Genomic DNA, 23,527 nt, shown 5'->3' on the forward strand with positions numbered 1-23,527 from the left:
TAATCTAGCCAGGTCCCTATTCCCTTCTCTCCAGATTGCTCATAGCTTCCTTTCTGGCCCCCCAGGAGCCGAGCCAGAGGAATCCTTGAAATTTTAGATCAGATTATGCTATGCCTCATTACCCTCAGGCCAGTCCTAGCCTTTATTCTATCAGAGGCTGCACCCCAACATTCAAGGGGGCCCGAGTCTGGAATCCTCAAACAAGTTTGCCCAGGCCCCTCCTCCCCGAGGTCTCAGTATTATTTTCTAAGAAATGGGAGTTCCCATTGTGGCGCAGTGGAAATGAATCCGACTAGGAACCATGAGGTGGTGGGTTCAATCCCTGGCCTCGCTCAGTGGCTTAAGGATCCAGCATTGCCATGAGCTACGGTGTAGGTCGCAGACATGGCTCAGTTCCCCCTTGCCATGGCTGTTGGGTAAGCTGGGGTTACAGCTCTGATTTGACCCCTAGCCTGGGAACTTCCATATGCCATGGGTTCAGCCCTAGAAAGACAAAAAAAAAAAAAAAAGAAATGGGTACACGGAGATGTTCTGGCCAGGGTGAGCCAGAGCCCCTCATCTTGCCTACGACTCCATAGATAGCACAAGAGAGCCCCCAATTCCTGGATGCAGGGCCAGAGGCCAGGTAAGGCCGAGGTGTCCACTCTGCCCAGTTGTGTTTGGAAATCAAACCCTCACGGGAGAGGAAGGCACCCTCACCTGGGGTAGGGAGCTTGGGCTCTGCCTCGCTACCCTGCCAGCCACACCCCTGGGGCAAAAGAGGCTCATCGCTCTGGATGGAGAGCTTTGCAGGCACCAGGCTGGCCAGGACAGGCCCAGCTCCCTCCCACCGCCTGGCACTAGCCCTGCCACCCGACACTCCTCTAAGGCACAAGGCCATGAGCTGAGAACGGGAGATTCTTTGCAAGCAAGGAGCCTTCCTCCTTGGCCAGTCCTAATGCTTCTGTGCCACAAATCTTTGCAGCCCCGAAGAGGCAAGGTGCTGGCCGAGAGCCTCCATCTCCTGGCTCATGGGGAATGGAGGCCCAGATGGGATGCTCAGGCCTTAGACCTCATATTGTAGCCCTTCCTCAGGGAAGACCTGGAGCCAGACTTAGAGAAAAGGGCCAGGATGGCAGGGTGCCCAGGGGCGGCCCACCAGCCCCGCCCTCTTCCGGGAGGCTGCCTTCATCTGGGCCCCACTTCCCTGCTGGGGGAGGCCGTGCCGTGACTGTCACGGAAGGGACATTCCCCAGTCATTTGGAACTAAATAAGTCCAGATCCCAGCTTGCAGGCCTGGCTGCAGGACCCTCCTCTGGCCCCCCTCCCCCAAGACCATGGCCACACAGACACATGGAGGGTGTGTGTGCAGCAGATGTGGGCCTGGGAGGCAGCCAGAAACCCCACAGGATCAGAGCCCGGTGCAGTCAGCTTTGTTGGGGGGCTGCCCAGGTCTCCCTTAGCTCTGAGACACACCTCGGCCTAGGGGACGATGCCTGCCTCTGGGAGGTTCACAACTGGAGCGTCCCTGCTTTTTAAGTCAAGGCAGAGTCTACCTTGACTCTCTGGGGCTATAGCTTGAGACACTCCTCAGCCCAGCTCTTTCGTAGAAGAGGGGACAGCCTGTGGGCACCCATCCCTGCCCCATCCTTGGCTCCAGGGAGTGTGAGCAGAGGCCTCAAGAGAAGTGGAGAAAGCAGCTCCCAGGCCCTGATCAGAGTAAAGAGGGGCCCTGGGATGAGCTCCTCTCTCATTTAACACCTAGTCTATACCAGTCTCCATTCTGGGTGCTGGGAAGCAACAAATAGACACAACAGTTCTTGGCCCTCTCTCTCTTTCTCTCTCTCTCGCGCTCTCTTTTTTTTTAAATTTTAATTTTATGGCTGTACCCATGGCATATGGAAGTTCCCAGGCCAGGGATCAAATAGGAGCCACAGCTTCAATCTACACAGCAGCTGTGGCAATGCTGGATCTTTAACCCACTGTGCCTGGTTGGGGATTGAACCGGCACCACCACAGAAACAAGCCTGCTCATTAATCCTCTGTACCACAGCAGAAAGTTCCTGATGCCAATAGTCCAGCAGGGGTGGGAAAAGGGACGTAAACAACAAGCATAAAAAGAAGTACATGATGGCGTAGGTTGGGAGGAGAAAATGAGAGGAAGGAAGGGACTCAAGAGTGCTAGGGTGGTGATGGAAGATTTACTGAGAAGCTTCTATATCTAAGCAGAAATCTGAGAAGGTGAGGGAGACGCCATGGAGGGGCTTGCAGGAAGGGCAATCAGGCAAAAGGAACAGTCATTGCAGGGGCCCTGAGGCTGGAGTAAGCCTGGTGGGGGAGGAAGAGGCAGGAGACTGCAGCCAAGAGCAAGAGGACATGAGCCAGAGATGGGGCAGGGACTGAGGGGCAGCCACTTCAAGAACTTGGCTCTCAATGAAATCAATGCCATTGAGAACTTTGGGCAAGAGAGATACATGTCCTGGCTTCCATTTTAACAGGGCCCTTTGGATCCTGGCTGGCTAGCGGGAGGCAAGAACCAAAACTGGGAACCTGGTAAGGAGGCTCCACTACTCCTCAGGCAGAGACAAAGTTGGGCCTGGAGGTGGTAGCTGCAGAGGCAGTGGCTGCAGAGCTGGTGGCCAGGGAGAAGGTGAGAAGTGATCACCTGATAGTTTGCATATTTTGAAGGTGAAGTTGAAAGTATTTACTTCACCAGATGGTTTAGATGTAGATGGGAGGGGCAATCATAACTGAACCGCGCAAAGCCAAGGAGTGGCTGGTGAGTACTTCCAGGTGGCTCCAGATCTAAGGTGTTTTCAGCCAGGCTCCATACCCCTTACTCGGTGGCTGGGGTGGCCCAACCACTACTGACCCAGGGCCCAGGCACTGAGAAAAAGGCCTGCTGCTATGGGGCAGAGGAAATGCTGACTTCCCATCCCAATTCTTAGTAAAGAGGCCTCTCTGAAGAAGATAAGGATTGAGCACTGAGCCCAAGACCTGGGCTCCCCAGCAGGGGCTGGGCAGGCCCAAGTGGGTGAGGGATGGCTGTCTGGCCTCTGTCTAAACAGGATGTGCTCAGGCTGGCTGACGGTCATGGGTCACTTGGCAGCCAGCCAAGCCTGGGCCCACCCAACCCCCACCTCCCTCACACACACACGTATACAAACATGGGATGAGGGAGTGTGGGGCAACACATGAGGATCTCAGAGCCTAGTCTTGCAGCTCCCTCTCTTGCTCACTCTGAATTCACATGAGAAAGTTGCCGATGGCTCTGTATGGGCCCAGCCAGGAAAACACATAGAGGCCTAGGGTCTCTTAGAGTCTGGATGGGGATGCAGAATCCACAGGGGCCCAAGGAAACTCCTGACCCAGCCACTAGGACTGGCTTCCTGGTAGGTAATGACTTCCTAGAAGTCTGCAGGATATATAAGGAAATAAGAAAAGCACTCTAGGCACAGGGGAACAACCTACGCAAAGAACAGAGAAGGGAGAGAGGGCAGAGTTCCTGAAAGAGGCCTGGTATGGCTGCAGGGCTCCAGCAGGGAAGGGGAGGATCAGGCAGCTTCAAGAAAGGAGGCCTGGGGAGTTCCCATTGTGGCGCAGTGGTTATCCAATCCGACTAGGAACCATGAGGTTGCAGGTTTGATCCCTGGCCTTGCTCAGTGGGTTGAGGATCTGGTGTTGCCATGAGCTGTGGTGTAGGTCGCAGACGCGGCTCGGATCCTGTGCTGCTGTAGCTCTGGCGTAGGCCTGCAGCTGCAACTCTGATTCGACCCCTAGCCTGGGAACTTCTATATGCCGCGGGAGCAGCCCTAGAAATGGCAAAAAGACAAAAAAAAAAAAAAAAGAAAAAAGAAAAAAGAAAGGAGGCCTGGGAGTTCCTGTCATGGCGCAGTGGAAATGAATCCAACTAGGAACCATGAGGTTGCAGGTTTGATCCCTGGCCTTGCTCAGTGGGTTAAGGATCTGGCGTTGCTATGAGCTGTGGTGTAGGCTGGCAGCTGTATCTCCGATTGGACCCCTAGCTTGGGAACCTCCATATGCTGCACGGCCCTAAAAAGCAAAAGAAAAAAACAAGAAAGAGAGAAAGAAGGCCTGGAGGCCGCCCCTGGGGCAGAAAGGAACAGTGTTTGGGGGTGAAGGAGGTGGCCAAGGGCTCTGGGCTAGAGGAAACACAGGGTTTACAGTGGCACTGAAGTCAGGAAGAACATTCCTGGTAGAGGGGACAACAGCAGAAAAGGCCTAGAGGCAGCTTTGGGGAGCGGCCAGGGAGGTGGGTCTTTCCAGCTTTTGATCGGCTCAGAGCCAGCCCCTGGGGCAGGCTGGGCAAGAGACGCTGAGTGGAACCCCATCCAGAGCCAGGGCTATGGGTGACTCCTCACTGCCCACCCCCTCCTGGTCCTGCTGCACACCACCGGCACCCCCTCCTGGGCCCCCTTTCCAACACTCCCCCTCTCAGAAATCCAGTTCCGGGCGGGTGGGGGATGGGCCAGAGAGCAGGCAGCGCCTGGGGCAGAGGAGATGAGAAAACCAGAAAGTGGGGAAACCTGAGCCAGCAACGCTGGGGCTGGGCGGGCCAAGGCTTGCTCAGCCTGTTAGGCCCGGGAAACAGGTTCCCCGGAGACTGGGCCAGAGGAGGGAGTGCTGCTTTAGTCGCCACCTTCATCAAGGGGGCATGGCCCATCCCTGAGGCCCAGGCCTTCCTCATCCAGCCTTCTAGATGCAGAGGCCCTGGGAGGGCAGGTCTTCTCTCAAGGTTCCCAGTACAGCAGGCTGCCCTCTCCCCACCAGGGAGGCCAGAGAGAGGCAAACAGTGCAGACAGAGTATAGACAGGCAGCAGGAGGTTCAGGGCTGCACTTTAGTCCCCAACAGCACAGCCTGGAAAAGCCAGAAGGAAAAGAAACAGGCATGAGCATGGCCAGAGACAAAGGCTGGGCCAGGCTGAAGTGTTTAGGGGTGTTTAGGGGAGAAGACCTTCAAAGCTCTCCTTCCCATGGCCAGCACCATCACCTGGATGGAGGCTGGGAAAAAGCAGGCCAATTCCTCCCCAACTATAACCTCTACTGTTGGGCTCTGTGGTACCTCAGGAGCTCTGGGAGGTGGAGCCAGATGCCTAGAGCTCATCAGCCAGGATGTCACCCAAGGGCCTGTCTGCATCTGAGAAGGGAGAGGAGGCTGCTCCAGGACAGGGACCCCAGGGGTCAGTGGGGGAACCAGTCCTGGCTTAACTATCTCTGAGCTCCACCAACTTGCGTGTCCAGATTGGTACCAGGTTGGGCCATAGGGGAGCTGGAAAAGAAGCAAGCCTGGGATCTGAGGGTCCACAGGAGAGGGAGGGAGGGAGACCTGGCAGGTAGGAAGTCAGCCCGGCCTGGCTGTCTCCCTTCAGATGACCACACAGGGCATCCAGGGTGGCTCTCAGGTGGAACTAGCACAGCTGAGTGGCGTTTGGAGGGAAAGAGAGAAGGACTGGGTGACAGGGAGAGTGTCCGCTGGGGGCAGCCGGTCCAGGATGGCAAGGAGTTGGCTCCTGGCCTCTAGGCTCTTGGCTCGTGTTCCCTCTTGGACCTGGTGCTGCAGGGATTTGCCCTCTTATTCATTCAATAAAGATTTATTGAGCGCCTTAAGTGCCACATGGAGCTCCAGCACTCGTTGTCAGCCCCCAGCACTGGGCCTGGTTTGCAGACCCTTGGCTCCATGTGGGCCCTGTGGCCTGGCCCTTCCCTCCTGGAGCCTTCCCATAGCTCTTGAAAATGGCATCTTTCCCATCCCACAGCATGGTGGTTACAGGCCTCACCCCACTTTTCGCAGTCTCCTCTTCCTTATCTGTACAATGAGGAGAGCAGGGCTTGCTTCTCAGTTGCGAAGTGCCGGGCAGGGGAGTAAATGACCATAAACTCTGTTGGCGTGCAGGGCCCTCCAACATGGCCTTGGGGGCTGGTTTCATGGGCTATTTGGACCCCTGAAATTGAAGGCAAAATCACTGGAGGCTCTACAATATTGCTCCCGATAATACATATTATATATAAAATAACATTTATAATGATGCAACGCTCAGCCCAGCATCACACAGGGCAAGGGTACAGGGTAGATTTGCTGCCTCAATAATAATTGTTTTTATTCTTATTGATTACTCAGCCTTCTCACATTGATTATGCATCATTCCACTGTGTGTAGCCCTGCTCAGCTTTAGCTCTCTTCCCTCTCTCTATCCCCTCCTCCTACCCTCCCACCCGCGGCACCAAAGGCCTCTGTGTGCTGGCGCTCTTCTGAGTGTCTGAGAGGAGCTCCAGGTACTAATCAACTAAGTCTCTCTCCTTTCCAACCCAGCACCCTGGAGTTGTCTTTGGCAAATCCTAACAGTTCTACTTTAGTGACTGTGATGGTGATCATGCCAGGGGTGGTGACAGAGGAGGCCAGGCTATGAGGAGAATATGGAGGCTGGGGATTGGCAGTGGTGGAAGTGATAGTTTTGGAAACCACAGTGATGGTGGCAAAGGCTGTGCTGGTAATGGTGGTGCAGTGGTGGTAACTCAAGAGTGATCTGGTGCAGAGGAGTGAGGTTGAGGAGGAGTGATTTTCACAGTGTTTTCAAATAAGGCATGGAGACAGGGACAAGGAGGAGATGCACAGGTGCTGTCACTGCAGCTAACGTAACAGCAGGCTGATGTTTCCTCACATCAAGTGGCCAGCCTTGGCTTGGGCCAGCACTCCAGGTCCAGGTCAGGAGACCCTCATCAGGATCCCTAACATCTCACCCCAACCTGCATTTACAGTCAACCAGTCAATGGGTCAGAGGGAGAGATGTTTCCACCGGTCTCGCTAGCCAGGAAGAGAAGGGGAAGGAGGAAGAGGAGAGGAGGAGGAAGGAGAGGAGAGAGAAGAGACAGAAAAATAGGGGGAGAGGAAGGAGGGGGAAGAGGAGGGAAGGGCAGAGGAGAGAGGAAAGAATAGGGAGGAGAGAGGGGACAAAGAGGGTCCTGCCCATTGGAACCTCAGCAAAGTGCAGGGGGCTGGTGAGGCCTTGGCCTTGGGGATTGGGTTGGGGTTGGGTGGAGGTCACAATGGGCAATGGGCGCATGGCTCAGTCGCAGGGCCCTCAGGTCCTCAGGAGGCCATTTGAAAAGCAAATGTCCCTTTTACAAGAGGAGGCCCAGCTTATCGGGCTTCTCTGGGGTGTGGAACTCAGAGGGATGGGTCTGGGGGGCTACAGGCTTGAAATAGGGCTGGCTGCTGGAGGGATGGCTGGGAGCCCTGGAGCTGCTGAACTGAGCTGTAAGGCTGACCTGGCCTGGGCCGGAGGCGGGAGGCATGTCCAGCGGTACCAGCAGTCCCAGGGGCTGTACCGCCACCTGCTGAGCGGCCGGGTGCAGTCCTGTGTCCTGGCTCACGCGGGGCCAGGCGCGGCGGGCAGCGGGTGGTAAGGAGGGACACCGCAGGGGGTGCGCAGGTGAGCGCAGGCTCGCTGCTCCCCGGCGCGCCTGCTCTTCCCGCCAGGGAGTTGAGGGCCCGGGTAAACACCAGGCGCGATGTGCGCGGTGTATCCACGGAGAAAGACAAAGCCAGGGCGGGGCGGGGGCGCCGCCCGCGAAGCCGGGGCGGGGGCGCGGAGGGCAGATTAGCCTCCCCGGGCGCGGGCTGCCCCACCGACGGGGAGCCCTGAGCCCAGTCCTCGGACAGGTGGAGCGGGGGCGGGACAGCGGCCAAGCGGGTCCCGCCCCGGGGGTGGGGCCGGGCGGGGCGGGCGGGGCGGGGCCGCGCTATGCAAATGTCGCCCACGGGCGGCCAATTGCTGGCGCTCCCCGCGCGGCTCCGAGCGTCCCGTCCCGCCGGCGGCCGCGAGACCAGAGCGAGCGAGCGAGCGAACCGCGGCGGTCCGGCAATCCCAGAGCGCAGCCCAGCGCGGCCGCCCGGCCCCAGTCCAGAGACCAGGCGAGCACAGCGCCCCGAAGCCAAGCGCGCGCCGTTGCCCGCGCCCCGCGCCGGGGAATGCGCCCTCGGCGCGCCGGCCAGGGGGCGCCCGCAGCCCACCCGGGGGGAGGCGGCCCCTAGCGCCCCTGAGCCTTCCCATGGCCCGGGATGGGGCCCGGGGCCTCGGCTGCTGACGCGCCCGAAGCCCGCAGAACCCGTTAAGCCGGGGCCGCTGCGGCGACCCCGGCCCAGGCACAGCGGCAAGAGGGCGCGGGCAGGGCCATGGCCCCGGGGGGCCGCTAGCGCGGACCGGCCCAACCGGGAGCCTCTCTGCTGCCGCCGCCGCCGCCGCTCAGGAGCCCAGGCCCCGCCGCTGTGGAAGAGGTGAGTGCGGCGGGAACCGGGAGGGAGCGGGCAGGCGGCCCGGCCATCCCGCGATCCCTCTGGACCCGCGGCACTGCAACTCTGCGGAAGTGTCTAGGTCGTGGGGCTCAGAGGGAGAGCCTGGGAGCTTCCCGCGGACGCAGGGTGACAAAACTGGAGTGGGCGCTGTCCGGGCTGCCGGGACCCTCCGCGTCGAGGCGACATGGGGATGTGTGATGGCCTTCGGGGTCGCCAGTGTGCAAAGCAACAACTTTCCCCCCCCCCAACGAAAGGTTCTGGGTGGATGGGTGCTTCCACACACCTCCACCCCCTTGTTCCGGGAGTGGGAGGCCTGATGCCCCTTCTGGCTGAGCTGTCCCAGAAACGCCTCAAGGCAGTGCTCTTACAGTAGGTACTCCTGCCCTGCCTCAATGTCCCGATCTGGGGATCCTCTGCTGGAAGCAAAGCGCTATTCTGGCAGCCTCCACGTGGAGGGTCTCCAAGATCAGCAGGGCAGGAGGACAGCCAGCCCTAAGGCTTTTCTCTCAGCTCTGTGACCAGTCCCCTGATCTCCCACTGCCAGTTTGGGTTTGCTCTTCTAGCAGGAAGTCTTGCTTGGATTAGGGGCCCTGCTCTATGTGGGGAGAAAGTGAGTTGGGAGAGCCTGCAGTCAAGCTCCCATCTGGACAGGTTGGGGCCCGTCGGAAAAGTGGGTAGGGGACACTAGGAGCTTGGTGGGCTTCCCTAGAGCAGGTGCGACCAGAGAATGTCAAGGTGGCCCAGGAATGAGGCAGGGCTCACAGAAAGGGTCAGCTGGAGCTAGGACTGGAGGCTTGGCTGGATAAATAACTTCCAATTCCTGAGATAACTGTATTGTGAACACCAGCCCATGATTATTTGAGGGAAGGGGATGAGCTGAAGGTACCGATATGTCCCCTCTGGTGGTTGAGGGTTCCTGTCCTCCTGAATCCATCCAGATTGTCTCCCGAAGCCCCTGTCTTAGAGATAGGGAGACTGCACCCAGAGGTTGGGAGGCTCATCCCAACCCAGGGGGGTGGATGAAGCTGGACACTTTTCTCAGGCTGCACAGAGAGTGTGCCTAGACCCTTCGGGTAAGGTGTCCTGGAAGGTGAGGGCACCAGGCATGCCTCCCCTTGCTGTTGCCCCTGCTGCTGCTCCTCAGTTCTGAAGGAGTCAGACCCAGAAGTGCAGGGGTTGGGGAGAGAAGGCGAGGAGCCCAACCTCAGCCCCCTGCTGCTCTGGGCATGCCTTGAGGGGGAAGATGGAGCCAAGCCCAGGTGACCTTGACTGGGAAAGCCTGACCACTAAAGGAGGGGGGCGTTTCAATTCCGTCTATGCTGGGGTGTTTCTGCTTCTTGGTCCATGGGGGGACTGGGGGAGGGGAAAGCCAAGAAGTCAGGAAGGAGCTCTGGCCTGCTGTGGGAAGTATCAGAGGTGCTAGGAGGGGGTTAGGGTACTGTTAGTTTCTTCACCACATTCCCCCAAAGCCCCTGCTGCTGCATCTCTTCCATCCAGGCAGTTCTTAGCTCGGAGGAGCCAACCTTCCTTCCCTGAGGCAGGCTGTCCACCCCCCCTCACCCCCCCAAGCCTGGAAAGTCTGGATCTGGCTGGACTATTCAACCTCCTAGCCCCCTGCCCCGCCCCCAGGTGCCTCCAGACCCCCTCGTCTGGCCGCCCCTTCCCTGCACCCCTTGCCAGCCCCAGCCCCTCGGTTCTTTGTTCGAACGTCTCTCCTCCGTCCCTCCCTCTCTCCTCCCTCTCTCCTCCTCCCTCCCGCCTGCCTGCCTCCCTCTCTTGCTCCCTCCCGCCAGCCTTCTTTCCTTCCTTCTCTGCTCTCCTCCTGGTGGGCTCCCAGGTGGCGGTGGCTGTTCCTTCTCTGTCCACCCACCTGGACTTGGCCAGACGGGGTTTCTCTGGGGCTGGGGCTGAGTGGAATGTATCTAGGGGCTGGCAGAGGGGAAACGACTGTGGAAATGCCTTCCCCTTCCCTCTCTCTGCCCTTCTCTTCCTCTTCTTCCTTCCTTTTCCTTCTCTCCTCTATCCCCCAGAAGTCAAAGAGGGGACTTGGACTTGGGCCTAAGGCCCCAACAGATTTGAACATCCCCTCATTCACCCCTTTAAAGGGCCAAAGCATCGTGGGAGGTCCCTGTAGGGGCCCAGTGGAGCAAGGCCCTTTCCACCTTCCTGGACACCTTGGGGGCCTCCAAAACCATCCTTGGTTACCATGACCTCGTCACCGTGAAAATGGATGTAGGAGAAATGAGGTCACAAGGACGAGGGGAGGTGAGTCACTCAGAGCCCCCTGATAAGGAGGATCAAAGCTCTCCAAGGGACACAGCCTACATCTTGTCCTCCCCAAGTCAGGACAGTGTCTCCCAGCTTCCTTGAGCCCCACCCCACTAGCAGGTCAAGTTCTTGAGCAAACACATGCTTGTAAGGATGAGTGCTGACTTGTAAGTGTGGATGTGTTTATATCCACAGCTGTTCGCGGGGGGCTTCCCAGGTGTACCCCGAAGGTGCTGGTAGCTGCACTACTCTTTCTCCCACCTGCCTGCCTCGTCAGGGCCTGCCATTCAGTCAGCACCAGCTTTGTGCCTCAGCAGACTGGGGGAGGGGCTAGTTCTGATTCTCCCCTCCCTCAGCCATCCTCTGCAATGGGGGATCTTGAAGGAATATGAGAGATGTGTCAGGAGCTCAGGAGAGGGTGTTCCCACAGAGGGCACCGCAAGGGGAATGGGTCAGGCAGCCTGAAGGTGCACTTCCTGCATGAGGAACCACCAGTGGTTTGCTTGACGGGAGAGGCCAAGCTCAGGGGAGGTGACTAGGGACAGCATCAGGGTCTGTGTGGAGCCTGGGCCTTGCCTCAGGATGTGTTAGTGCCAGGGATTAACAGGCCACAGTACCTCTTACCCCCAACCCCAAGGTCCTAGAAATAGGCCTGGGGTCCTGCCTCCCATGGGAGAAGGAAATAGACTGGGCAGATCTGGGAGAATGGGGCTCATATTGTCATTCTTAGTGCCCCCACCCCTACTGCCTCTGAGTTGGCGGGGAGGGGGGGGAGTTTGGAAGTTGGCACTGGTTTTTGCCGGGAGGGAGCAATATGTTCTGACAACTGGTGCTGGGCGGCATTTACCCAACAACCAGCCTGCCTGGGGAGACAATATTTGAAAAACATTGAATGGAAACTTGGGCCTGCTGGGGGTGTGGGAGTTTTGCAGGGGACACTGAGTCTGGCTTAGATCTACCCCAGGTCTGCTGGCCTTCTGAGCTCCCTTTCTTTGCTCTTTGTAGGTAGAGCTGAAATTTTTCCAGGCAGGAAGTCCTTCTGTATGTCTAACCTGTATCCCTCCTGCTGTGATTTCAGTAAAAGTAGACCTTGCTGTTCCTTGCCTCTCCTTTTCTGGCTGCTGTCTCTCTCTCACTCTAGGTCATCCTTGTGTGACTTCCTCATCCTCTACTCTCTCTCTCACGCCCCCAACCCCAGTGATCAGGTTCAGATTTCCCTGTGCTGGGAGGAGAGGTTTGGCTGGAACCGGCAGGACTGGACCCATCTCTTCTCCATTCCTTCAAGCGAGAGAAGGAAGGAACAGCCCATTTACTTGCGGGGTGGATGCAAGGGAGAGAGCCTGCTGGAAACTGGAGAGGGCTGGAAGATCGCCTGCTTGAGCTGAGCCCTGTGAATGGAATTCAGGAGGCTGTGGTGGGGGGAATGTTTAAGTCTCCGCTGGCCCCTATTAGCACTGATAACTCCAGGCTGCACCCAGTTGCTTGGTCTTCAGGCCCATTGGCAGGGGAAAGAAAGTACATGAGGTTTGCACACTAGGGCATTCATGGTTCCAGGCCGAGGGTGGGAGAAAGGAAACATCCATCACCCTCTTTATTTTATTTTATTTTTTAAATTTTTTTTGTCTTTTTGCCTTTTCTTGAGCCCCTCCCATGGCATATGGAGGTTCCCAGGCTAGGGGTCTAATAGGAGCTGTAGCCTCTGGCCTACGCCACAGCCACAGCAACGTAGGATCCAAGCCGCATCAGCAACCCACACCACAGCTCACAGCAACGCCTGATCCTTAACCCACTGAGCAAGGCCAGGGATCGAACCTGCAACCTCTTGGTTCCCAGTCGGATTTGTTACCCACTGCGCCACGACGGGAACTCCCCCATCACCCTCTTTATTCAGATGAGGAAACTGAGGCACCTTGAGCAGAATTACACAGCGAAATGGTAGGGCAGGACATCCCCCAGCCCTGTCTGCCTCACATATTACAATCTTCTTTCCCTCCCCCAGGTTCCTAGACAGCTGCCTGCTTCCTGGGCCCTAGGCCCCTCCCACAATGCATGCCTCTGGTCTCCTCCTCTGGGCTTCCCTACTGACTGGGGCCTGGCCAGCCACCCTGACCCAGGACCACCTCCCGGCCACACCCCGGGTCCGGCTCTCATTCAAAGGTAAGAGGCTGCCTTACTGTTGCCTGGCATCCTGCTCTGTCCAGAGCATTTGGCCGTGTTGCACAGGAGAGAGAGGAGAGGTCAGGGCGAAAAAGGACAGATTGTGTAGCCACATGGGTCACCAAGGGTGTGTGGGGGGAGGCAGGGGAAGTGGTGACTTGCTGAGAAAGGCTGGAGACTGGACTACTTAAACAAAGGTCCAGGAGTTCCCGTCGTGGCGCAGTGGTTAACGAATCCGACTAGGAACCATGAGGTTGCCGGTTCGGTCCCTGCCCTTGCTCAGTGGGTTAATGATCCGGCGTTGCCGTGAGCTGTGGTGTAGGTTGCAGACATGGCTCGGATCCCGCGTTGCTGTGGCTCTGGCGTAGGCCGTGGCTACAGCTCCGATTCAACCCCTAGCCTGGGAATCTCCATATGCCATGGGAGCGGCCCAAGAAATAGCAACAACAACAACGACAAAAAAGACAAAAGACAAAAAAAAAAAAAAAAAAAAAAATAGATGCCAAAAAACAAAGGTCCAGTCTCCAAAGGTCCTGAGTCTGGGCCCCTCCTGGAGCCGGAATGTATGGTCTCTGGGTTCGGGCCTGCAGAGCATCTCCCTCTGTGATATCTGGGGAGATAGGGACATCATGCCTTTCAAATTTGTGTTTGCAGAAGCCTTCCCTGCCCCTGGGCTAACCCTGCGTGGTCTTTGGGGTGGAGGGTCAGACAGTTGGGCAGACCCTGAGGCCTGTTGGAGGAGCAGAACCTGCTCCGCTGGGGTGTGGGTGCTTGAGAAACCTTGCTGTGGGTCTCCAGGTAGGAGGGGTTCCCAGGAACTGGGAAGGGGGCTGTTGGCTATGACTGGAGGATAGGCTAGCTGGTGAGCTGAGAGAGAGCATGTGCTGTTGTGACAGGTCCGAGATCCTCAGTGAGTGCTTTGCCTGAAGTAACTGGAAGGTTTTTAATGATGAGTTGAGGTCTGCAGAGTGAGATGCGGTCCTCCAGCTCCATCACAGGCAGGTGCACACAGGTGGCACACATACCCAGGCATACAGATGGCTTACTCACTAGCAGCTTCCTCAAAGGTGTGTGTGATCCTAAAGAGTCTACCCTTGGTCTGAGATAATGGGAAGTGGCCATGCCTGGGGAACCTGGGGTCACTGCTGAGTTCTTAGCCTTGGCCTTCCTCTGGCCCAAGGTCACATTGTCCAGCCATCTGCCCTGGGTGGGGCCACTTCAGCCCTGGCTGGCCAGATTTCCCGGCACACTTAACTAGGGTGAAAGGCTGGGCTGACCTTTTCTTCCTCAGGCTTGGCTGAGGCCCAGCCCCCACCTCACCATTTTCCCTTGTCCCCCAGCAGAACCCCTCCCGGCCCCATCCCACCCCTGCAACTTGATTGGGCGAATGGGGAGTGAATTTCTGAGCATGTGCCTGTGAGGAGTCCTGACAGGGCCTGAGAAATGGGCAGAAGTGTCGATTGGTTCGGGTTGTCAAAAAACAACCCCTCTCCTAGGTCTGGGAAGGTGAGCTATTTATTCTGTGCATAACTCTTCCCTTCCCTGATGGAATTCCTCAGAGCAGATTAATAAATACTGCAGGGGCTGGTCCCCCTCTCACCCTCTCCCCAGCCCAGGGTCCCTGCAGGAGGAATAGAGCATCTCCTCCCCCCACAGGCGAAGAGAGGGTGGCTTGGTCTCCACACCCCTGGGATCTCGAAGCCCAGACAGCCACTCTGGGTATTGTTTTTGCCATCACCCTGGAGACCCATGAGAGGAACGAGTCCTAGGGAGGTCCTCTGTACGCTCCTTTCAAACCTTCTTGGACTTGCAGGGGCAAAGAGGCAAAGGCTTTTGTTCCTGTTTTCCAGAGCGAGAAACTGAGGCTCAGGCAGGGGCAGGGCCAAGGTCAGGCAGGAGGCAGAGGCGAGGCCAGAAATAGAACCCTGGTGTCCTGGCTTTGCTGACGCCTGACACCCACATCGGTCAGGTCGATTCCCTCTCAATTAGCTCTGAAGCCAACACCCGCGGTGACTAAAAGCCCAACTCGCTGGCAGCCAGCCTGTGGCGCTGACTGTTGTGGCAGCCTGGGGTGGGGCGGTAGGCTGCCTAGGGCCACTCCATCCCCGGGCCTCTGTGCCTTTGCACACGCAGGTTTCCCTGCCCTGAATGACCTTTCCTGTTTCCCACGTGATATCTTGTCCTAGTTCTATGCTTAGATGTCACTTAGTATAACATACTCGAGCACCTACTGTGTGCCAGGCCCTGTGCTCAGTACCGGGGGACTCTGTAGTGAGTTAAATGGGTTGCTCATAGACAAACTGGCTGAAAAAACAATGGCCACCCCTCCACCCCCACCTCCACCTCTGTGCTGGATGGTCTCAGCCAGGTCACACCTACGATCTGGCCCTCAGTGGGGAGTAGGTCTTCATTGAGCGTTTGTGGAGTGAGAGTGGAGCCCAACACCTACAGATTCTGGGTCCTGGCCTGGCTGTGGCCAGAGCTGGGGGAACTTCTCTTCCGAAATACACACAGGGATGCAGAGAGGGCTACTTTTATATGCACTGGTGCTCACTCCGGCTCCATGCCTCAGTTTCTTCCTCTGTGCTTTGGTTGGATATAGCAGCTGGCCTCCCAGGCCTCAGGAACTCAGCCCAGCCACATCTCCTCCCCTGCTTGGGTCCTGCTGCCACTGGGCGGTGCTGGTTGCAGCCTGGTCAGGCCAGACCCTCCACGCCAGAGGTGCTGGTATGAGGGACCATGCTGCCCAGGGCAGATAAAGGAACAAAGGCAGGAACTGGGTCAGCCTTGGGCTTGTTGCCTGCCCATCCGCCTGGGCACCCCAGCCAGGCCTAAACCAAGAGAATATGTAAAGGAGAAGGAGTTCAGTCACAGGTCAGAGATTCCTATGGCCCATCTGAGTTTCCATGAGCAGCACAGCGAAGGTTGGGTGGAAATGAGGGGTCAAGTGGGGAAGATTTTCAGGAGCAGGAAAGGTGTTCTTTGAGAGCTCGAGGTTGTTTAGGACTAGAGGGCCTGGGCAGCAGGACCCTCTTTCCTCCACCTGTCCTTGCCTGGGCCTGGAGTCCCTTTAACCCCATTGTCACTGGCCAGTGGGAGGGAAAATCTCTCCCTTCCTCCACCCTGAGATGGTCCACACCCTGGGGTACCACCTCCTGCTGCAGAAGGGATGTGCGAGAGCCCTGCCAGTTCCTTTGTTCAGCTTGGGAGAGTGTTTACTTTTTCCCGGGAAGCCACCCCCACTGCTGCTGCCTGGGCTGGCTTTGGCCAGGACTTGGGGCCAGGAGGTATTTGGAGGGGAAAAGGGGTCTTGTGATGACATGAGGTGGCTGGGCTTTTGGGGAAACTGAGACAGGGGTAGAGAGATGGAGTGGAAGGCCACCTTGTCAGGGGAGGTCAGGAAAGATGAAAATAATAGAAATAACAGAAGGTACCCATGATGATAACCAAGTGGTAGTCCCTCCAAGGCCTGGGAAGGGGAGCTCCCTGCGTTTCCTGGGAGCAATCAGACCCAGAGGTCACTCTGGAGCAGGACTAAGATGGAGCCTGGCTCTGCCTGATGTCTGAGCCTGCCCCAGGACTGAGAGTGGTCGGTGGGTTGGGGGATGCTGGCACAGCCCTCTCCCATGGACCAGGAATAGGGTTCCAGAGCCCTCCAGCACCAGCTTTAGCCTGCCCGCCCTCATTTCCCACGGAAAGGGCTGGGTTTGTCCTGGGCAAGCTTCTCGTGTCCTCTGCCGCAGAAGAAAGAGCACTTGGGTTTGCTTATGCCCTATGCATCCAGCCCTTCCTCACCCCAGCCTCTCCATTGATCAGAGTGCCCTAGGAGACTCTCCCTTTGGAGAAGGGAAACTCAGAGAGGAAAGAACTCCTATGTCCAGAGTGCCTCTGGAGTTCCACCTTCTTATAGTATAGGCATATCTGGCTTGCTCTGTGGGAAGGACGATCTGCAGATGGAGGGTGAATGGGGGTGCTGGTCACTGCCCACCAGCCCACCAGCCCACCTCAGCCCAGGATCTGAGCCTCTGGGGCTAATGGCCCAGAACAGTGCCACCACTTACATCATTTGCTTGTGGCATCAGAGAACTAGAGTCGCCGGGTCTCCTTATTAGGAAATGAGGAGATTGGAGGTTAGGAGGGGTCACAGTCCGTTTACTTCACCCAAGGGGGAGTGAGTACGGGGTGAATGTGGGTTGAGATGTAAGTGCCTTTAGCAAGCCTTGATTTAGCAGTAGTGGGGGTGGGGCTGGGGAGCTCAAGGACCTGCCCGCCCTCCCCTCCACCGCCAAGCAAGGGGGTGTTCCCTGGCCAGCCAAACAGGCTTGGAGCTTCACATTGCAAGGCAGGGGTGCAGAAGCCCAGGATCTTGGAGGCCAGGGGTGGCAGCAGGGAGCTGGGTAGGGGTCCAGTAGCTTTGATAGCTGCAGTGGGACTTGAAGCTAGCAAACTGAAGAGAGGTGGGTATTCCTGAATGATCCTGATGAGGGAGGAAGGAAGACCCAAAGTGTGAACTTGAGCCCAGATCCCTGCATTTGGGATTTCGATTTTCCCAGAAATGGGAGCTGCCTTACTCCTGAAAGAGGACTTGGAAGTGGCCACTTTGGGAGTTGGGAGGTCCTGGGGACTGGCTGGCTTCCCCGTCAGATGGCCAGGGATTGGCCCTCAGAGAAAGCAGGCCAGGTCCTTGTGCTTGCTGAGAACCTGCCTGAGGCCCAGCCAGGCTCAGAGGCCCTCAGCTATGGTCCTTCCAGGTCCAGCCCAGCTTCAGATGGGACCGCCACTGGCTGAGCCTCCGCAGCACAGGCCCTGTCTCTGGTTCACTGGCATGATGCCCGCCCCTCCCTCCCTGGCTCGAGCTTCCTTTGGCACCAAGTGAGGAGCTGGTGCATGCTCAAGGAGTAAATCATGTTCCTTGGCAGCCCTCGCTGCTTTGTAATCGTAAAGAATTTAAAGAGAAACCGCCAAGATAAAAATCTCATCCTGGCCCATAAAGGCATCTTTCACCCTGTGGCTTGGGAGGCAGAGCCCTCAAAGTGGGTTCCTGATTATCTGCACCTGCGCAGATTCACCTCCAACCCCGTGACCCCTCCAGAGGTGGTGGGGCCCCTGAGGGTGTCTTCAGAGGTGGGGGTACCTGGCCCCTGACTCCTGGGACACCTCTAGCTCCTTTCTCAGGGCAGATAGTGGGACATGTAAATTTGGTAGAATGCAGAGATGGTGCTGGTGGTGGTTGAGAGATCTGGCCCTGAGGGTAGACACGCCCCTATCCTACTTTTGTCAGCTGTGTGATCTTGGACCAGTGGCTTAGGCTCTTCCACCCCGGGTTTCTCCATGTAAGGAGACAGTGGCCCTATGGACGTGGCATCCTGAAGGCTCAAGCTGCCTAGCTTGCATCCTGGCTGTGGGTGGACCTTGCATAGTGAGGTGTCCCTGCTCCCTCGTCTATAAAATGGGGATAAGAATGGTACTGACCTCATTGTGTCTTTGAGAAGACCAACTTTATGAAGACAGTTATGGCTTCGCCCAAGGAAGTCTCAGAACCTAGGAGCTATGCTGAGGGTAACAGATAGGTGAGGGCTGATCCTGGGGGTGGCCACGGAATCCATGCTGCCTCTCCCTCTAGTTTTCTAACCCTTGGTGAGGCAGACAGTATTTGGAAAGGACTACAAGAGGGACCCTGAGCCCAGTGGATGGAATGGGGTTAGGAGGAGGAGGATTCCCACCATGGACATCTGGACAGGCTTTGTGGAGGAGAGTACATCTCAAACAGGGGAAAGGAGGTGTTCCTGTCATGGCTCAGTGGAAACGAATCTGACTAGTATCCGTGAGGACGCAGATTCGATCCCTGGCCTCACTCCGTGGGTTAAAGATCCAGCATTGCTGTGAGATGTGGTATAGATCACAGACACAGCTTGAATCTGGTGTTGCCGTGGCTATGGTGTAGGCCAGCAGCTGCAGCTCCAATGGGACCCCTAGCCTGGGAACCTCCATATGGTGTGGGTGTGGCCCTAAAAAAAAAAAAAGTCAAACAGGGGAAAGGAGATTTCAGGAGAGGGAAGAGCAGGAGCAGAATCGGGGTATATGGTGCAACAATTGGTGAAAGGTCAAGATCCCTAGCAACAGTCTTGTTCTTGCTGGTTATAGAGTTTGTACTTTCTCCTTGTGGTTTTGTGGGTTTGTTTTTTTTTTTTGTCTTTTTGCCATTTCTTGGGCCACTCCCACGGCATATGGAGGTTCCCAGGCTAGGGGTCTAATTGGAGCTGTAGCCACCGGCCTACACCACATCCACAGCAATGCGGGATCCGAGCCATGTTTGCAACCTACACCACAGCTCACAGCAACGCCTGATCCTTAACCCACTGAGCAAGGCCAGGGATCGAACCCTCAGCCTCGTGGTTCCTAGTCGGATTCGTTAACCACTGAGCCACGAGGGGAACTCCTCCTTGTGGTTTTTAAGCTCTTTTTTTTTTTTCATGGCAGAGGTATCAAATACATACTGGGAAAAATCCAATGATTTTTGCATTCAGGGAAGGGATGCCACAGAGGGAGCCCCTTCTGAGATGAGTGCCCCGGTCAGGTTGGGGCCCACAAACAGCTGCAGTGACCCCCCTTGAGGGGGGTCTGTTCTAGCTCCTACAGCCTCTGCTAGGGTTGACCAGACCCGGGTTGCTCTTGGCTGTCTGGCCTGGTCTGGCGCTGTCCTGGGAATCTGAGCTCTGCCTCAAGGGAGCCCTTAGAGCTTTGGAGAAGCAGAGACGATTCCTGCTGCATTTTTCTTAGAAATAGCAAGAGGGCCTTTGCCAGAGGCCTGGATGCCAGAAGGCTCCGGTCTGAATCCAAAGCCCAGCTCACGTGGGTGCCTGAGCTTGGCAGGCTTGCGGGCTCCCACCCACCTCACCTCCCGGGACTGCTGAGCGGCCCTAGGGAGAGGGCGGAGGCCTTTGGGCCTCCAAACCCTAATCACTGATCCTACCCGGCAAAGAATGGGGTCTGGGCGGTGGCTGCTGACCTAGGATCCAGGAGGCTAGGCCTTGGCAGAGGGAGGATCAGCTGCATTGACTTGTGAGTTCTCACTGGGGCTGCAGGCAAGTATTGTCTGTCTGCTACACCTCTGCAGGGCAGGGACAGCCTCAAGGCAACAGGCCCCTCCAGGGACCAGGAGGTCTTTGGGACATGACGCCTCAGCTCCAGACCCCCCCTTCCCCCAGTCTTCTTCCTTCCTTCCTCCCTCCCCTCGATCCCCTCTTGCCTCCATCTCCTCCCGTCACCACCATGACCCCCTCCTTGGCTTCCTACCCGGACATGCTCTTTCCTCTAGGTCTCTGCACCCAGCCAAGAGCTTTGTTTCTTCCCATTTAGGACTCAATGCTTTAGGACTCAATGCTGATGCCCTCATTTCCCTCCAAGGGCAGAGCCCACTTGCAGGTCGGCCAGCATGGGTGACTCCTGAGGGTCATACACCACAGTTGCCAAGCAGCAGCTAGACTGTGGGGGTCGTGCAAAGGAGCAGAACCTGAGGTGCAGTGGGTGTCACTCCAGGCTCCACTGCCCAAGGCTGCCCCCACTGTCATTTTGTTGAACACTCTCCAGTCCCAGCACCAGGCAGCGCAGAGTACTCTCTGCCTTTCTAGTCTGGTAACCAGCTGAGTCCTGCCTGGACTCCTGACATAACTTCAGTGCGTCCCCCAAGACTGATCGTGAGCATTCTTCGGCACAGTGCCTCAATTTCCCCATCCGAATGTTGGGGAGGGGGCTAAGACTATCTCAGACATCCTGGGAATCTCCGGGTGGGTGATGTGAAGGGGCCTCAGGGACCTCAGGAGTCTGAGGAGAGCAGCAGAGACGGGGGCTGGGCTGAGGGCAGGGGGAGGGTCTTGATAGCTACTAGCCTGTTGGTCCCATCCTGTCTGCCTGGTTGATTTATCAGAGTAAATGAACCATGGAGAGTTTGTTGTCTTTTGCAGTCACAGGGAGGAGGAGGTGGCAGAGGAAGGAGTGAGGGGTTTCCGGGCCAGGTCTGGAATGTGGGAGGAGGGGTGGGTCCCGAGGCCTGTGGAGCTAGAGGCTCTGATCCACTGTCCCCACCTGAGAAATGGATCAGTGCCACCCTCCCCTCAAGACCAGCCCCTCTTCCCATCGCCTTCCCACACTTCTTGGGGCACATTCCAGTGTGAACTGCTTGCCTGGCCCAGTCCCCCTCCACCCATCCCTTGCACAGGGCCCACCCTGCCCCTTCAAGCTAGCTTTCTTCATTTTTTTTTTTTTTAGGTGCCGCTCCCAAGGCATATGGAGGTTCCCAGGTTAGGGGTTGAATCGGAGCTGTAGCTGCCGGCTACAGCCACAGGCATAGCCACACAGGATCCGAGCTGCATCTGCAACCTATACCACAGCTCATGGCAACACCAGATCCTTAACTCACTGAGTGAGGCCAGGGATTGAATGTGTCCTCATGGATGCTAGTCAGATTCGTTAACTGCTGAGCCACGACGGGAACTCCCAAGCCAGCTTTCTTGCCCACACTGTGTCTTTTCCAAGCTAGGCTAGAGCTCTGAACTTTGCCTGGCCAGTGGATGCCCAAAGGTGTCCCCTTAGGTAGCTACATCTCATTTGGGTCCATGTAGGACAACCCAGCCTCCTGAGCTGGCAACCCAGACCTAGAGCACTTGGGTGCCGTGGGGCCCTGGGGGTGGGCAGGGATTAATGGAGGCACCTAGGCTGGAGGGCCCCCTACCTTCTGGGGCAAAATGGTCAAAGGTCATTGAACATCCTTGGGGAGAGGTGCAGAACCTCTTATATCCACCTGATGTGTGTGCCAGGGGACAGTGACCCTGCTGCCTCTTCTTTCCTGGCTTTTCCTGGGTCAGAAGGGGCTGTGCCCGCAGCCTGTCTTCTCTGGGGCGGAGCAGGTGGGCACTGGGGCGGAACGGGCGTGGGAATAGCATGCCTCATTCTGCTGGCCCCAGCCCCTAGCCCTCAGCCCCCCAAATGGGAGGGAAGGCTTCAGTGGAGCTTAGCCCAGCTGGGCTGCTCCAGCTCTGCCTCAGCTTGGTGTTTACTGAACAGCTGGGATGTTTACAGTAGCCCTTAAGAAGGGGCCCCTTGTTCTAGAGGATTTCCCTTCTTGAGGGTCTCACTGGGGGCTCTTCTGACCTTACTACCTCCCCACACTCCTGGGATAGGCCTGTCAGGGAGGCAAGGGCTCCACCCATCTCCACCCTCTCCAGGACTGGGCGCCTGCCCCTCCACCCTTCCCTCTGGCTTTGGGGCCCTCTCCCTGGATGAACCGAGGAGTCAACATTCCTTGGAAATGGCAGTTCTAAGTGGTGAAATACGGTAACCAGGTCCCCAGTTCAGACTTTTAAATTAAATTCAATCAGAGCTGTTATTGAATATAAACACACGGAGTCATTTACATGTTAATTATGCTGAATGGACTACGAGGCCATAATTAGTTGCTAATTGGGTGAGAGCGGCTGTAATTGGTTTTGTTGGCACCGACCTGGCTCACCTGCCTTGGGGGAAGGGGGGCCAGGGTGTATGGCTCCTAGGGAGGCCTTTGGGCCCCCGTTCTGGACAGCCTGATCCAGGGATGGGATTGGAGAGGACGGATTTTGAGGGGCTTGGGGCCAGAGGAACCTGGAACTTATCTCCCGGTGGGGAGTCGGCTTGAGCCCACCCCCCCCAGCAAAACCCTGGGTCTGGCTTCTAGGGGTTCTCATCCCTGGGGGCTGGGGCCTGGGAGGAGGGACTGGGGAGCCAACCCCTGGATCAAAGGTGACAACCTCCCCTGCCCAGTCCTGTGTGGGACCTGGACCTGAACAAATGGTAAGTGCCCAGGAGAGGGTTCATGGGAGCACAAGGCACATGTCACCTTGGTATGTCCCTGCAGATGCTGGGGTCTTGGGTTGGCCTGGCCAGGTTTGGGTCTTGGCATTGGAGTATGAGTGAGGTGGGTGTGTTGAGCAGGGAGAAAGGCTGCACTCAAGGGCTTTGGGGCTGCCCTGCCCCCTACTCGAATTGGTTGGGGCTCCAGGGTTGCAAGGCTGTGGCCAGAGGCTGAGGCCTTCCGGCTGGCCGCTCATTAAAAGAGGATTAGGCTGGGAGCCAGGGGGCCAGCCCAGCCCCCGGGCCTTCCTCTGGGGCCCCTCACAGCTTGGAAGAGTGATAAAAAGGCTGGGGGCCACCCCTCCCTAGAGCTCACGGCGGTGTCCAGGAGGGATTGTCTGGACCCTGCTACTTCTGCTGCTGCTGCTGCTACCATCTCCTTTTCCACCTCAGTTTCCCTCCTCAGAAGGGCAGGAGGATAAAGCTGACAAAGACCCTGGCCAGCACCCCCACCCCTCACCCCCAGCTCCAATTCTCTTCGGTTTAGGGATTAGGGCTGCACCAGCCCACATGAGGTCAGAGGTCAGGGCTGGGCTGCAGGAACCTGTCCATCACCTCCCAGTACCCAAGCACAGCAGCCCAGGGAGGTGACACTCTCAGTCAAGGCCTGCTGCTTTGTGGAGCTGTAACCAAGGGGGCGGGATATCCATCTCTGCTCCAAGATCCCCCCCTTTTGCTGCAGCCCCTGCCTCACTGGCAGCAGACCTGGTGTCCTAGAGACGAGCAGCAGGGGTTGTGGGCCTCCCACTCAGGGTCTGTGGGTGAGGGCTGCAGACACGCCTCCTCAGTGCTGTCCTCTCCCATCGCCTCCTTTAAAGTAAAACATCGTCAGCTGCTTCCCAGAAAGGAGGAAATGGAGACCCCCCCAGGGTCAAGCCTCCTATGCACTGAGAAATTTTCTGCCTCTGGACCTTAGCCAGGCCC

General features: G+C 57.2%; 1 protein-coding gene across 6 annotated transcripts in view; it reads left to right on the forward strand.

Annotated features, from left to right (window-relative positions):
• The first annotated feature begins 7,818 nt into the window (after positions 1-7,818).
• Positions 7,819-23,527, forward strand: part of SEMA3F (semaphorin 3F) — a 29,815-nt gene continuing 14,106 nt past the window's right edge. For all 6 annotated transcript variants that reach the window (XR_014824969.1, XR_014824968.1, XM_001925143.8 and 3 more), the window contains exons 1-2: positions 7,819-8,275; positions 12,561-12,718. Coding sequence is in view for 4 of the 6 variants with exons in the window: in XM_001925143.8 (XP_001925178.2) it covers positions 12,607-12,718 (112 nt within the window). In the remaining 2 variants the exon portion in view is untranslated. The remainder of the gene's footprint in view (positions 8,276-12,560; positions 12,719-23,527) is intronic.

The sequence above is a fragment of the Sus scrofa genome, chromosome 13 (assembly GCF_054392235.1).
Source record: "Sus scrofa isolate SSC_HxYL_T2T_F1_AM1 chromosome 13, Sscrofa_HxYL_maternal_Yorkshire_Landrace_v2.0, whole genome shotgun sequence".
Lineage (NCBI taxonomy): Eukaryota > Metazoa > Chordata > Mammalia > Artiodactyla > Suidae > Sus > Sus scrofa.